Source organism: Schistosoma mansoni (assembly GCF_000237925.1).
Source record: "Schistosoma mansoni, WGS project CABG00000000 data, chromosome 2 unplaced supercontig 0108, strain Puerto Rico, whole genome shotgun sequence".
Lineage (NCBI taxonomy): Eukaryota > Metazoa > Platyhelminthes > Trematoda > Strigeidida > Schistosomatidae > Schistosoma > Schistosoma mansoni.
In genome coordinates this window covers 165,792-182,846 of record NW_017385999.1, presented here as the reverse complement: position 1 = coordinate 182,846, position 17,055 = coordinate 165,792, and the positions used below count along the sequence as shown (strand labels likewise).

General features: G+C 37.1%; 2 protein-coding genes across 2 annotated transcripts; one reads left to right on the top strand and one right to left on the bottom strand.

Moving 5' to 3' along the window:
* Nucleotides 1–87: 87 nt before the first annotated feature.
* Nucleotides 88–6,347, top strand: Smp_210170 (hypothetical protein; the record flags this gene model as incomplete). The annotated part of the gene is made up of 6 exons (XM_018791594.1): nucleotides 88–264; nucleotides 1,465–1,629; nucleotides 2,713–3,372; nucleotides 4,098–4,186; nucleotides 5,350–5,430; nucleotides 6,125–6,347. 6 exons carry the CDS (start codon nucleotides 88–90, stop codon nucleotides 6,345–6,347), a joined length of 1,395 nt encoding a protein of 464 aa, XP_018645204.1.
* Nucleotides 6,348–7,382: 1,035 nt separating this feature from the next.
* Smp_140290 (U4/U6.U5 tri-snRNP-associated protein 3 (U4/U6.U5 tri-snRNP-associated 27 kDa protein) (27K) (Nucleic acid-binding protein RY-1), putative) lies at nucleotides 7,383–11,653 on the bottom strand. The gene is made up of 3 exons (XM_018791593.1): nucleotides 11,632–11,653; nucleotides 7,687–7,983; nucleotides 7,383–7,652 (listed from the first exon to the last, which is right to left on the bottom strand). Exons 1-3 carry the CDS (start codon nucleotides 11,639–11,641, stop codon nucleotides 7,456–7,458), a joined length of 504 nt encoding a protein of 167 aa, XP_018645203.1. The 5' UTR covers nucleotides 11,642–11,653; the 3' UTR covers nucleotides 7,383–7,455.
* Nucleotides 11,654–17,055: the final 5,402 nt, after the last annotated feature.

Below are 17,055 nucleotides of genomic sequence, written 5' to 3'. Positions count from 1 at the left end.
GAATATATATACATATTCCTGTAATTATTGTTTTACCAAATCCCCTGGGATTCATCTTGCTTATCTTTTAGATTTTACTATTTTTAGATGTCTTCAGACGGGGATGATGAATTTGATGTCCCCTCTGCCCCTCCACCTTTCAAAGGATTAGAAAAAGATAAAGTCGAGACGAGAAAGCGACAAGCACTGTTTCTACGCCAAGCTTTACGGATCGTTGAAAGACTCGCTCACAATCCTGTAAATGTTAATATGTTAGCTTATGCTGTAAGTATTAATACAGATATCTGGTTAGTCGTTTTTTTGTATTTTGGACGATTGTTTTTGTCCAATCAATCGAATGTACTCATTTATAACGAGCGAATTTTTTTTCTAATTCTCATATATCCAATGAATGTGTAAACGTAGTTGAGACCACTAACGTGAATATTTTTTGTATTTATTTATATTCTTTCTTAGGAAACGCTCATATTTTAAGTAAAGGTAGGAAAACTCGCATTATAATTAAAACTGATTACACGTGCACACGTTCTGGGAAACTTATCACATTTATTGAGGTTAGTAATGTGTACCCTTGAATTAAAACTCAGTAGTCTAAATACTACGTGCTTCTTGCGAGACCTGAGCGTCTTGTGTACGGCCTGTGTTTTGTTCATAAGTTCTTGTTGTTGAGGTGTTCCGTAATGAGAAAAACTAGCTGTCTGATCTTTCTTAGATTTTAGTGACTATTCAACTAAAGTCAACCCGTAACAAGAACCGGAAATTATTTCACTGGTCGTTGACAAAAACTGACATATCAGGATGTATCCTGCACGTCAAGACTGTATATTAATTGATAATACCTGAATAAAAATATTTATATTTTAATATGGCATCTCCTTAAGAGTGTTTTCTCAAACTTATTGATCTTGGAAAGCCTTCAAGATTGATTAGATCTAAAAGTGGCCTAAGTTCACATTCCCCTCTAAAACCTCTCGAAACTAACTTCTGGGTGCAATAAGCCATTCTAGTAGTGATGACCTATCAAACATTCTTAGCATAATTTCTTTGTCTTCCAGAAACTTCGTAGTCGACTTCCGTGATGCTTAATTTTCAGGAAATAAGCACTGTATGTAGAGTACCGCAAATGGGTCAGAGTTGAACTAGGCATCATATCAAGTCGAGGTGACTTTTAAATTCGGTATATTTCAATTCAAATTTCACTGTTTTATTAGGAACTTTTATTATCTGGATATCGTATAACAAGTCGTTAGTGGGATTAGAATGAGTGTAGAAATTAGTTGTTAGATCATTATACAGTCGACTTATATTGTAGTTTTTGGACATTCATCATAGAGTAGGCTTTAAAGATTTTTTCATGTACATGAAAATATTGTAAAGGAAACTATATAAATCTTACTATTTTCTTAGTTTATTTGCCGAAATTTATATTCAAGTGATGACGTTTACGTTCTCCCATCCATTTAGTTACCATGGTTGGAACGTGAACAGTATGATGATATCTCGATAGAGCGAAATGCTTATGGAAACTGTGGTTATGCATTATGTTCCAAGCCTAAAGGTCAAACCACTAAACAGAAGTACCGTATTTGCACAACCACTCGGAAAGTATATGATATTACCAAGCGTCAAGTGAGTCTCACACATGAGTTTATTTTCTGAGAAATAATATAACAGGGCAAATTATAGGTTAGAAAGGTTTATTTAGCAGTCGTTCTGTATGTAACAGGGTGTTAGACAAGGTTCAAAATAGCATATCTTATGGTTTACTGATAATTATAAGTGCATTTTACGATTTTAACGGTAACGAAGAAAGAGTTATTTACAAAATTCATTTATGAAGTACGCGGAAAAATCTGATTTTCGAATACCTCTGTTTAAAAATTCTGAATTCCTTAGTTTCGTCGCCGAGGTTTAGCTTGATAATTTCAAAAGAATTGAGCATCAGATGAATTGTTAACCATAAAAATAATGATAAGTTTGTAACATCCCAAAGAGTAGAAAGTCTCATTTCTGACCGGTTTGCTTTTTCCTGAAGAAGTGACTTACATTACACTGCGGAACATCGGAAACTCAATTTTCTATCGACTGGGGTATTAGGAATTTATCATTATTTTTATTGCTGAACCTATGAATGATTCCTGATAAGCTTATATTGCTAGATTTATGTGCTCAAGAATAGCGCCTTTTGAGCGGCGTGTTGTTGAGTCGAGACAAAAAACATGATATTATTTCACATGGACCCTGGGATAAGTTGTTGTATTAACTAGTATTTCATACACTGTCGAGTCAGTTGTGATTTTAGGTGTAAAAATGTACATAGAAGCAAAGGCGTACGTTAAAGGATCGAGATTGTTCGGAATTCGTAGTAAACCAAATACCCATCCACTTGACGTTTTCAGGAACCAACGTTAACGGTGGATCAGTGGCTAAGATAAAGCATAGTATTACAGAGGTCAGTGCTTCAAAGGTCTGTCTATCATAAACCTGTGAATTATATAAACTGTGAGTCTTTATGAATTATGTCGTGAGTAACCACTAGAAATACGTTTTATTTCTGTAAATTTGTTTTGAGAATGTCTGTTCTTTCCAATCTCCATAATCTTAGTTTTAGAATGAGGTTCGTAATTTGGTAGATACTCAATATTAATCAGCTTTTTATTGCTATTCATTTTTAAAAATAACAATTAAATCTACTGACTCTGTTCGTCGTAGCCATTTTGTTCAGACTGGTGTTACCGCGCTTCATGTTACATACGAAAACAGATTTCCAGAGAACCAGCATGGTGCCGTTCATCAGATAGTTTAAAACCGTGTCACATAAATTTACTACCTCCTAACGTTCCAGGACATGTTGGTAAAGTGATTTTAGATGTTCAGAATCGTTTACTCCTAAATGGATCTGAAAGTGATTCAAGTATTGAAAACGAACTTAATATGAATGCTGAATCTGAATCTATTGACTTGTCGAGTAGTACATTGGAATATTCACGTAAGGAACTCGAGAAACTGGCACTTGGAACAAATAATGAAAACAGCATCGTAGTTCGTGAGATTTGTCCACGTGCATTGGACTCTGTTGAATCTACAGTTACTTCTTATGATGATCAGTCAAAAATGCATCTTACGTCTCCATCAGATTGTAAAAATCCGTTAGATAACCAAAATAATGTATGTACTAATGTATGTGACAGACTTTCGAAACGTTTACAAGAATGGCTAACTGAAAAAGCCTTTGTAATTCTTACCACCTATACATTTACATCTGAGGAATCAACTTCGGTTGATGGGTTACATAGCAGAATTTTGCAGCAATTTTTCTCAAAACATGTATCATCAAAAGAAGAAATCCGGGAGGAAACTCAATTTTCTGACGTGAGTTGATTGCCTTTTTATCTGCTTTCTATCGCAGTACCATTCCTCAATATATATATGCTTACCACATAGTGTGTTAACAAACTGTTACGTACTTTTAGTCCAAAGCGATGGTTTTATTTTAGATATGGTCAATAGTTAAGGAAAATTATTCCCCTTGACGAAACTAACAAATTAATTTCGTCGTGAAACTAAATAGGATATAATGATTTACTGATTGTGGTTAACCAGTCTGTCTGAGCTTGGACCTTCACAAAGTAAATATTTTGGTCTTTCAAATGTTGATTACTATGATAGGATAAAGTTTGACTCCTTTTCCTATTATAGCGATTCCCATGTCTTATTTTGGTGTGCACTGAAATATTACTGTTAATCAGTGTATGGATCTTTCTTGTGATTCTCTCCTCCACATGTTTCGGTAGCACGTTTAGTGATCCTCAGTGTCTTTCCAGCTTAATTGTAATGGTTTAGGCCTCTTGAGATTTGCTAATGGTCTCTACGACCTAACGATTATTTTAGCGAAATCAATTAGGGGTTCGTGGTTTCTGTGTGTAAAATATAGTCTATATTAGCTAGTATTCACTACAAGGAACTTATATTTCTTTTATTTCAACCTCATCTGGATCGTAATATCGAGTATTTTTATTTGTATAAGACAGTTGTCTAGAAATCTCGGTATTTCATCCATTAAAATACAGGATTATTTTAAAATTTGTTTTTCCCAGTATCCGCTTACCTGTGTTCTACCACTTATTGATTCGGTTTCTCCTGAAGTTCTCCGTAGACAAATCCTTCTGGATGATCTCAAAAAAAGGTAAAGTAATTATTTTGGGTGAGGTTTTTATGTTCATTTAGTTATACACAACACTTCTGTGGAAGTATATGTGCTACGTAGGGTTTTCTTCCTGCTGTGTACTAAACTTGATTTTTCACAGGGAATTACGTGTGAAGAGAAGGCTAATGTGTGTGACCCAGTGATTTAGTCACATTTGTCGGTTAAAGCAGTTTAATCTATTAATATGGTAAAGTGTACTCATGCATTAAGTGATTGATAATTGATACCAAGTGTTGCCAAGTTTTAATTATTCATAACACGACTACTGGCCAGATGAATAAATGATATGTGACTCAGTGTTTTCAAATATAATCGTTTACCTGATTGTGGGCTTTTGGTTAGCGCATGATGAAATCATCTACAATCTTACCTACTTTCTCGAACTAGGCCGTATTAATCTTGTTCAGTTATAGCGGTAGCCATACCAATATTTGTCTATTTACACCAAAACGTAATGTGAAGAATCGGAATAATTTGCTGTTTACTCGAAAAAATATTCTTTTAAAGAATGTAAAGAGACAAGAGTCATCAACAAACATGGTTTCTTAAATAAGATGGTAATTGCGATTAGTAAATCTTTTTCTAGACAGTCATTTTCGAATTGATAATTAGTAAACTTACAAAACTAGTCATTAAGCTAGTGTGGTACAAGCTTATATGATTTAGGTCTACATATATGAACTATGATGGCATGTCAACAATGTGATATCATTTCAAAGTGAGCGGTAAGTTCTGAATGTAAAATTTGGAGTAAAAGTACCTAGACTTATAGTCCCCTAGTTACGTTTAGTGTGGTTAGGGATGTTCCGTTCACTTTCATTAGAGTTAATTAAACTAGTCTTTTGAACAACTTGGAATCCCAATCTACCAAGTTTTCAGTAGCTTATAATTGTCTTTCTACTTAGCTGGCTTTTGTTTAAGCTAGCGAATTTCGGTGAGTGACAAGTACCTTCTACTAATACTATATACTGGTGTGCTTTATTCTTCGACTGAGTCACAACATTATTACTTCAATTTAGCGTAGAATTCCAAAGGGAGTTTGAATAAAGCACTTAATAAAATAATACATAATAGTGAACTAAGTGATTGTTCTAGTATTCACTTATTTTAAAAAAAACTCGATTTACTTTTTTAAATTCTAGCATGAATCCAATATTAGATGCTTTGAAAATAAATATTTATTGCATATACAGAAGATTAGAAAATTCTGTGCTTCATTTTAAGTAAGTTTCTCAATTATTCAACAAATTTATAACTGAATTTAATATCCTGCCCAATATCGTGAAAGTAAGAATACATATAATTACTGTAACTATTTTCATAAAATTTACGTTTCTGAAGAAACATCCTTTAAAAATTTTCTTCCACCCATGGTCAAAAGATCGTCTTTGTATTGATAAGGATTTGCAACTCAGGTGAATGACTTTAGTGTCTCATTTCCTAAGCTGGATGGTTTAGCTGAAGAGCTTTCTTCGTTTTGGAGAATATTAGGGCCTACTTGGAATGGATGTCGTTTTACGATCATTTTGAACTTTTTCACTGGAATAAAAGTCCGCATCATTCAGCGATTAGTGCCGTTACATTTCCGTTTAGTTAGTAGTACAGCTTTTGCAGTCATATCTCGTCGCCATAGTTTACTTACTTGTGACATTGATAGCTGACTTTTGTCTCGCCATTCGGTGATAATAAGACATCGATGATTAAATATTCTACCTATATGTTGGTTGATTCAGATAAACTCTGTTGTCAAGGTACCAATTCTCTATTGAGACGATACTGCATGAAAATAAAACAACTTTTTGGTAATAACATGTACCAAGTAAGTCTTGGAAACTTAAAACGTAATTCTCTTTTTTGATTTGACACTACGATTTCACTACTCATTAGCAATATTTATATTTTTTCTTTTGCTTTTAGTCTTACAAGTAAGAATATACATATGAACCCGAACGAAAGTCAATTAATGGCTTTAGTGCTCCTATTCCTCATGGCAAACGTAGAACCTGCTTTGGCCCAACTCACAAAGGACGAATGTATAACCAGATTTCTAAATTCAATACATGGACCGTCTTTGTTACTGTTTAAAAACAAGATCATAAACCAAGCAATGACTCTGTACCGCTACGATTCAGATGACTAATCTATTTCAGAACTTTAATGCATCGAAGGGCTTACCCTTTTTCCGAAATGTTGGATTTTTTGGTGGCCAACAGTTTCATGTTTCATGACATATGTTAGCTGGAGGGGAAAATACTGATACAAGATTTACATTGGCAAAGACTGAACTCCGTGATTGATACAGTTGTAAAATAGTAAATATTTTATAACACAAACCAATATTACTTTCTCCGTGTACATGTGCTGCTCATTATTTTTGTACAACAAATGATTTAAATAAAACGTGGCAATGCATTAGTTTTTTGGTTTTCAGACACTCGAATGAGAACTGACGAAAGATTTTTTGTAAAGATTAAGATATTAGTAGCGTTGCAAAAACGACCAATGTTTATGAACTCTTAGTGACGATTTGATCAAGTACTGAGATGTTTCACTAATGATAATCTCCCTACTTCAACGCCACATTTAGTACTGTTTGAATCCTACACTACATTTTTGTTCAGATGTATAGAATAGTATCAATTTAAAATATGCTTATAATATTCTACAGTACTGCGTATTCAGATGATATGCTAGATGGTCTGTGTTATACGACTTGGAAAACTGCACTTGTTAGAATAATCGGATCTACCAGTTAGTGCAGAATATGAAGAAATTATGTCAATTGTAAAAAATGCTTGGGATCGATTCACTCAAAATTGGTAAGGTGAGAATGCAAGCACGATAAAAAGACTAACGTCTCAACTATGTTGTGGGAAGCAAGTATCCTTGATATAGTTGCTATATAATTATCGAAATCATATGAACAATTTTCGCAAAAGGAACTAGCCTTATTCGTAATTGCGTATTTTTGAATTGCTGGTTGAGCATCGAATGTTAGATTGCTTTTTTTTCAAATAACACTTACCCGGAAAGCGAAGTACTGTGTGATTTATTTTAAGCAAGTGTTTCACTTTGTAACGTAACAAGTACATTTATTATACCTAAGCAGCAATTTGCCATTCTTACTTTGTGAAATACACATTACAATTTTAGTAAGCATACGAAAGTTATATTTCCTATCAATACATTTCGTTATATTGAGTGGGTTTTGGCAGGTATTAAAAGAATATATACAAGTATCATAGTGTTTAAGCAACTGGATCGAGAGGACGATTGAAACCTCCACGACGATTCATGTACTGACGATACTTTCGCTGTTTTGCTATGTTTGCCACATAAACGCTGTTACCGATAACATGTTTTCCTTTCGTGGTACCGAAATTGCAGAAACCCATAGTGCGCATCATTTCTGCCTCCTCTTCGGTTACAGGTTCAGTTGGTTCTGCTAAAAAAATGAATGAGTTTTAAAAATAACCTACCCTCTTCATACTCCACGGTTTCTGCTTCAGCTGGAGGTATGGGACTCCTAGAGCGTGTACGGCGCTTCCATCTTTCGTCGTTATGATTTTGTTCATGTCTTCGTCGGCTATCACGGTCTCTGCGTTTTTCTTTTTCATGTCGGTATCGGCTTCTCTCTACATCTCTTTCATCACAGTCGTATCCGTGGTCGCGATCTCTTCGATGGTAGTCTTCTCGATGTTTACGAGAACGCTCACAATTATCATTACGATCCCTGTACCGGTCGTGAGATCTTGATCGAGGGCGTTTGTCATAATCTGTAGATACAAGAAAAACACTAGATTACATGCTGTGTGACCATATTCCAGATTATATTTGTGTAGAATTATGTAAAAATATAATGCCTTAGAGGACAGTTGGACCTAAAGTGATTCCTGACTTTTTTAATTTGAGTGACCGCGGTCTTTTCGATAAGAGGGAGTGAGATAGAGAGTGTAGAGCTTGAAAAGCTTTGTAAATGCAAAAGGTCTACTTAGAGAACACAAAACACACCTAACCCAATAACTTGCGGATTAGAAGACTGGATATGGGTACTTTATTTTGCGCTCCAAAATAATATCAAGACGGAGGAAATATGTCAATTCAATAGTTGGATTCGTGAGTCGATTTAAACTAGACCACCAATGAAAACCTGGACGGATAGTTCGTCCTAGTATGGGACTCCTCAGCAGTGCGCATTCACGACTCCTCACGTGAGATACAAACCTAGGACCTCCGGCCTTGCGACTGGCTTCAAGATGTACTTCCTGGAGTTCTAGTGAGAAGCTGCGATTAGCGGAGTTCAACCCTTTTTGTTGTGAGGCAGTTATTCACTGAAGATAATGGTGGACGGTCGCCCAATATCGTGGATTGGTTGAAGTTACTCATTAACACCGTTGGATGCCGACTCAGTGGTCTAGAGATTAAGCATCCGCGCGATCTGAGGTCCTGGGTTCGAGTCCCATATGTGGGATCGTGGATGCGCACTGCTGAGGAGTCTCATACTAGGACGAAACGTCTGTCCAGTACTTCCAGATTTACATGATGGTCTAGCCTAGATCGACTCATGACTTCAACTACTAAATTACTACGATCTCCACAAACTCCCATTCTGAAAATGTGTCAATGTAAGGGCATTCCTCAACAAAACTCAATTTGAAAACGCAAGTGACGATATGTTATTCAAATTTATTTTCTGAAGGCTTGCACACCTTTCACAAATATGCTAGTCCATATAACCGCGATCGTTAAGTTTGCAATATTCGGATGGAAACCGAAAAAAGTTATAAAATTATTCTTACTACCTGCTTAACATATATAGGTGCACAAGTTACCGTTTCCGTCTATAACCCTACTTGAAAAATTCTAAGAGTCAATATAAATGACTGTTTTTAAGTACACATGTCTAAAATAAACTTGTCATATTCGGACAGTCATTACGTGTTACCGAAACTAAGTCGCCTCAAAAACACCAAGGGAAAATGTACAGTAATTTGAACTTCTGGACTCTACTTCTTGAAGTAATTGGTGATTAAATTGATGATGTCTGTAACTTTGTGGACTCAGGTAATTATAAGCTGAAGTAAAAAAGAAAGAACCCTAACGTTAAGCTAATGTTCCGCGTGTATCAACGGGAATAGTTGAATGGAATCAGTAGATTCAGTTAATTAATAGACAGCGTAACATTATGAATGGTTTCTCGTGCACGACAGACTTTATGAAAGAAGCGGGCTGGATGAAACTCATATGCTAGGAACAGAGCCTGAAGATGTAGTTTGCATTGAATTTGATCAAATATTTGCAAAGGCTATGTCTGAAGCAATTAAGCTAAGGGATTAGTTTAATTGACTAGAGATGCTATTGTCAACCAGTGAGTGAAAGTGTGATTAAAGTGTCGTCTCGAAAACTAGCATCCAGCAGGGAGCAGCACAAGATTGACGGTTGTTCAAAATAAGTTAGCTCATGTTAAACTACATTATGCTGATATAAAGAAGAAAACGTAAAATCACTTTTGGACAATCCCAACCAGTTAATGCAAGTACGTGCGTCAAAATATGCCTGTATAGGTAGTAGACACGCAAGCTTGAACAGCCATTCCTATCGTTAGTTTATACTAAAGGTGAGTGATCAATTAAGGAAGGCCAAGGCTGAACGCTTCTAGCTTCAGACCGTCTTAAAATGGTACGAGTGTTATTAGTAATTTCACGAATGTAGGAATATGCACAACGATTACTGTCTATGCAAACCGTACAATTCGAATTACAGAGAAATATATATCTGGGTCGCAAGACTTTGTTTGAATCAGAACCGATTCTGAAGACAATGTGCGGTGACCACGTTGTTATACGATGGAAGACCAAGGCTCTTCCTCCGAAGTCCTACAGTAGCTTAATCATAATGTGTGAGGTACTAAGAACTGAAGTGTAAGTGGGTCAACAGGACTGAGGAATTACAGAGAGAAAGCATACTTAAGAGTGACGTGATAGCTTAGTGGTTAAGTCAATCACTAGGTCGCTGGTTTTACTTTTGTAATCTAGTAACACTATGAGTTATTAAACCAGGTGTGAGTAGAAGTTGACCACACTAAATCTGCACTTTAGATTGTGATACGAATATTAAAATATAAGATGGAGTAGAATATTCATGGACTTATTGCTGAAAGTGATATCTTGTCAGACATTTTCGACCTTAAAAGTGCAACTTATACTTTTATTTATTTATTTTTTAAACACATACATATTGGTACAAAAGGGCACCAGATACATATGCGCCACACAAAATAATGAAAGTAGGAAGAGAAGGGATGAAAAGATAAGGCGGACTGAAATGTACAACCAGAAGAGCTCTCTCGGTTAAGAAAGTTAGAACCATTCTTTATGTAGAAAGTAAAAGAAGGTTGCAGCAGGATCGCCACTGGCTTCTATTCTGAGCCATATCTGATAACGTCTCTAGCCACTGTGTTGCACCATTTCCCGGACCCCAGCCAGGGAGTCGTGAAGGACCAACAGAAGCTAGCCCTTTGCAGCTTTCTTTCATACCACGACACCATGACATACACTGACTTCCTCTCCGCTTTTTCCAACCAGTCCCAGAGTCGGCAAATAATGCACGACGTGGAAGTCTCTGGGACGACATTCGTAAAACATGTCCAAGCCACCGAAGTCGGTGTTTCAAGATGGTGACACCAATTGAATTATCGTCTCTGCGCCCGAACACACGATGCCGAACCTCTGCATTACTAACATGGTGTTGCCACTGTATGTCAGCAATCCTTCGGAGACAAGGATGATCGAACATAGAGAGTCGTCTAACATCCTCAACTCGGAGAGGCCAGGTTTCACAAGCATGGGGCAAAACTGCTCTCACCGACGCGTTGTAGATCCGATCTTTTACAGCCAGACTAACATCACGAAGGCGCCAAAGATGGCCCAGATTGGCATAAGCCGCTCTGGCTTTCATTATACGTACAAATGACATGAAATGACACACTACACTAACTACACTGCAACCTATATAATTAGTTGTTGATAATAAAAGTAGGTGCGCAAAACTTTTGGGTGGTAATGGTCATAAGTAGGTTAGATTTTTCAATACGTACTGAAGGATTTTGCTTTACATTTAGTAATAAAAAGAGATACACTTTTTAAGTCATATTTCAAACAGCCTAACAGGTAAAATACTTGTAGGTACAAGGAGAGCGATGTGACTTATTAATAAGACTGTAGTTCTTGTATTTTGAAAATTTAAGTATCATACACAGCTTTAAGCTTTTATTCATAAAATACTTAACCTCTAACTCATTATAATGGCTGAGAACTGCAACCTAGCACAAGACAATGAGATGTATAACTGAAGTCATGATTTTCGAAGTTATTTCAAGATCTCACGATAGTATAAAGAGACCACTAAAGTATATCCCAACACACCTCTTGGCATTCTATTTTACAGATTTCCTCCTTGACGGGTTTCTCAAGGTCAAAATCCACAAATGACTCAGTTGGTTCAAATAGTTGTGAACGATATATGAGATTCTTTCGATCAACGAGTGTTATGGTAGCGAATGATCCTTCTGGGTAGGTGCCTGGATATGTGAAATAAATATAAGTAAAAAATCGATAATAAGTTGGATATCCTATATCTTTGTCGTGAGCTTGTATAAACGGATTGATTTCTTTGAGATCTCTCTTTGATGTTTCAGTACTGTCCAAGGTATTTGGCAATGTCCAATGAGGGGGTATTCTAGCAACTCGGTTGTGATAATTACATTCAATTTCTATCGTTTTGTATATTTTATAAATCGAGGGCATTCGTCTCCGGACTGTAGGGTTTCTGGTAACCAGAAGCTATCACGTTGACAGATAGGAGATTGGTTGATTGCTATGCAATAAGTAATAAGGTAAAAATTCGAGTTTTAGGAGAAGATGACTTTTTAAAGTTTATCGGGATGGGACTGATTGGGAAGGTTGAGATCCCTGTTTAACTCTTCTCAAAGTATCTCGTTGTTACTATCCTGGAGACTGAGAAGGTCAGAGCTATCCTTAAGGTTCATAACTGTGAGAAAATCACTGCTGGACGTGAGTGCTTTCCCAAGTTTTCGAGTACTTTCAGCTTGGTGTCCTTTTTGTTTGGCAGTTAGATTTCTGTCCGGATCCTCGTGCATTTTGTTGGCTGTTTGGATAATCTTAAAGGTATATTGCACTGTCGATCCACTAGCTGGTTTGTTCACAAGACATGGTCTGTTCAGCATTTTCGACAGCGACAGTCAATCTTTTTCAGCTGTGTTGACGACGTTCCAGTCACCTACATTGGAAGTTCTAGACGCCACAGTTGCACTTAGAGAGTCTGTTCTGAGGGTTAGAGTTTATTGTGAGGGTCCAGCACCGTCGATGTTATGGCGGGATTGAGTTCTATCATTTTCTTATTAGTGCTGTTGCATGTTCCATTGATACTGATCTTGTCAATAATGCTCTTCTCAATATAACTGCCCGCCTTTGTTTGATTACCGGTTAAACGACTGCCTTTTTCATAGTTGCAGATGATATTTTTCTTAGATCTGTGAGAAGTATGATAATATTGCTCAGCAAGTCTCATCATTCGTGTTGCAAGAGTCACACGCCCGTTTGCTATCCGTCTGTTGCAAGCAGTTACTTTAAGGTCTGTTCCTGCTTTATGTAGACAACCTTTGTATTTGCCACACTGAATACCACTGCATACCACAGTTGATAGCAAAGCTGCATCTAGGTCACCTAGTAGTAAGCTGAAGAAGAACTATGGTTGAATATTAACTGGATAATACTCAAAAAGAAAAGTAATTTACTGAAAGTTAAACTCAGAACAAATCCTTTGAATCAAAAATGATACTTTTAATGTATAAGGACAACAAAATTGGGGCGTTATAAGTCAATTCTTGATAATGGACAAGAATAGTCCTTCTGAAACTAAAGGTTTAGAGCAGTCAGTCATTGATAGTGGGAATGATTGAAAAACAGTATTTTATGCACTATTTTACATTTGCATTGCACAAGTTGCAAGGTTCCAGTCGGTCAAACTGTGGTTCCCTATAGATTTTATTTTTCATCTTCGATTCTTATTGACGTTACAGGAAGAGAACAATTAAACGACTTAGTCTACGTAATTTGCATTCTTCTCTAATTTCGTCTGGTTCCGTTACCATATTGAGCGATGGAAGTTTTATAAAAATTAGTAGTTAGTGTTGAAGTAGCTAATAAATTTGTGATTACACTTATGCCGTAAGGGATTTGAAAATGCAGTCCTCAATAACAACGTCATTGTACGAATCAGGTGTTATTGTGTCAAGAAGTCACTTACATTGTATTCGTAGTTTTATTTTAAACAATCCATATAAATGATTTTACTTTTTAGAGAGACCAATACAGATAAAGTTGACTTATATGGGGAGTGTAAGCTTTGGTCTCTTACAGGCTGGTGTAGATGGGTTCAGAATTATATAAGTTGGGTTCGACGTTCGTGTAGTGGCATGTTGTGAGATACATTGTGGATATAATCCCGTTAATATATTGGTGAGATGCCATTATGTTTATCTTATATACAGATGTAAGCACTATAGAAGTGTTACATTAAAAAGAACCTGACCTACCCTTATGCAAATCTATGCACAACTTACTATCTGCATATGATATTTTGCCGACGCATTTGAGTAAACGTTTGATTTCATCAGTAGTTAACTGAAGAAAAGTGAGGTATCAATAATTTGGTATGGCGGAAATTGTCTAAAAACCTTTCAACGACACGTACAAAAGCAGCGAAGAAACCTTTGACACATGATAGACTTGATTCGACCTTTCATATACGTGCTATTTTGCTTTCAGACGCACGATGTATGGATTACTTTACATATTTATTTGATAAGTATGTTAGCGATATTATTTTCTTTATGCTCACTGGGTTGGTATTTATTTGAGTTATTCTACAGATACTACGTAGTAGTCTTTTTATATCCATAATGTTTAAGTACCGATTAAATTTATTTTAAGCGAGCCGTAATGTCAAACTAGAAAGATCCGGCAAAGAAAAACAAAAGCATATTCCATGTTTTTGTTGCTGTCAAGAAGTGGAAATCGACATTTCAAGGGAATAAACACTGTAGTAAACATTACTAACTTAATACTTTTATCCATGTGATTGCAAGTTCTGAGTAGCTTTTATTAATAATTCATTCTTTTATCAAAACAACGAAAGTCAATTTATCAGGCATATCATTGCTATATTACAATCGTTGTTAAAAATGAACACAAAAAGGTTTATTTCTACTGAACACACTCACAATTAACTTCAACTGGGACTCCTCTGGGGATACTATCAGTCTGAAGCCCGGATAAAGCAGGGTTAGGCGTTGAGTTAGCGACCCCAACCCATAGAAAACTAACTTACTAAAAAACTCTTACCAGAAAAATTATCTAAACCATTTTAACTCTGTCCTAGGAGTGAGAAGGTCTTCACTTGGAATAGTTATGTCGTCTCACGGTAAAAGCCGAGTTCATTCGGAAGTCACGAGGTCGGTGCCCCTTCTACTAACCAGAGCAACCATTAATTTAAGTATATGCAATGTTCGTATAATATGGGAGACCGGGAGAGCCATCCAAAGTGTTGCAGAAATGAGGAGATACAACCTGGAGGTGCTTGGAATCAGTGAAACACATTAGACAACAACGATTAGCTTCAGGAGAGCTTCTGTTATACTCCGGCCGTGAAGAAGAGAATGTTCCATATACACAAGGCGTTGCACTGATTCTATCCAAACAAGCACAAGAAGCACTTATAGGATGGAAATCTCATGGACCCAAAATCATCAAAGCCTCCTTCAAAACAAAGAAAGAGGGCATTACAATGAATGTCATTCATTACTATGCGCCTGATATAGTAGCTGATATAGTATCAGATCATCACTCGCTGGTCACCAAGATGAAACTAAAACTTAAGAAGCACTGGACAACGGGGCGGACAACATCACAAAAGTATAATATGACTTTTCTTCGGGATACTGGCAAACTCAACAAATTCAAGATAGCCCTCAACACTAAGTTCCAGGCCTTCCATGAGCTTCTCAGTGGAGAGGGAACTACTATAGAGAACAACAGAAAAAGGATCAAGGAAGCAATCACTTCAATATGTCATGAGGTTCTGGGCCAAAAGAGGCATCATCACAAGGAATGAACCACCGTTGATACACTAGATAAGATTGAAGAAAGGAGGAGAAGAAGGCAGGAATGAATATCAGCCGAACAAGAACAGAAAAAGCCAAGGCACAAGCTGGATACACAGAAGTAATCAAGCAAGTGAAGACGAACTGATCTAGCAATGACAGCTGAAAAGGCTGAAAGAGAAGCGACGACCAGTGAAAAGCAAGGAAGACAAAGTAATCACCAATATTGAGGAACAACAAAACAGATGGATAGGGGACTTCAGGGAATTCTTGAATCGACCATCCCCATTGAATCTACCCAACATCGAAGTAGCACCCACCGACCACCCAATCGAAGTTGGTCCACCAACAACTGAAGAGATCAGCATGGATATCCGAAAAGAGCGGCAAAGCACAAGGAATAGAGAGAATTCCAGCAGTAGCACTGAAAGCAGATGTAGCAGTAACTGCAAGGATACTCCACATTCTCATCAGTAACATTTGGGATGAAGTACAAGTACCGACAGACTGGAAAGAAGGACTTCTGACCAAAATACCAAAGAAAGGCGATCTCAGCAAGTATGATAACTACAGAGGCATCACTCATCTCTTAATACCAGGAAAGGTCTTCTTTGGGGTGTTGTTAAACAGAATGAAGGACTTCGTAGACGCCCAACTTCCAGACCAACAGGCAGGATTCCGTAAGGATTGATCGTGAAAAGACAAAATCGCAACTCTACGGATCATTGTGGAACAATCGATTGAATGGAATTCATCACTCTACATGAACTTCATTGACTACGAGGAAGCATTTGATAGCATGGACAGGACGACACTATGGAAGCTTCTTCAGCACTACGGCGTACTTGAAAAGACATTCAGTATGACACGGGATTTCTATGATGGATTAAACTGCAAAGTCGTACATGGAGGACAGTTGACAGACTCGTTCGAGGTAGAGACCGGTCTCAGGCAAGGTTGCTTACTCTCAACCTTTCTCTTTCTCCTGGTGATCGACTGGATCATGAAGACGTCAACATCTGGAGGGAAGCACGGGATACAATCGACAGCTTGGATGCAGATGGACGATCCAGACTTCGCAGATGATCTGGCTCTTCTATCACACACGCAACAACAAATGCAGGAGAATACCACCAGTGTACCACCAGCAGCAGTAGGTCTCCATATACACAAAGGGAAAAGCAACACTCTCAGATACAATACAACATGCACCAATCGAATCACACTTGACGGACAAGCTTTTGAGGATGTAAAAACTTCTACGTACCTAGGTAGCATCATCGATGAACACGGTGGATCTGATACAGATGTGAGGGCGAGGATGGACAAAGCAAGAGCAGTATATTTACAACTGAAGAGCATCCGAGACTCAAAACAACTCTCAACCAACACCAAGATCAGAATCTTGAATACAAATGTCAAGAGTGTTCTACTGTATGAGACGGAAACCTGGAGAACTACGGAAGCCATCATGCAGAAATTACAGGTGTTTAATAACAGTTGTCTTCACAAAATACTTCGGATCCGTGGGCCAGACATTATAAACAACATTCACTGTGGGAGACAACAAACCAGATTTCAATGGAAGAAAAAACCAAGAAGAAGCACTGGAAGTGGATAGGACATACATTGAGGAAATCACCTAACTGCATCACAAGACAAGTCC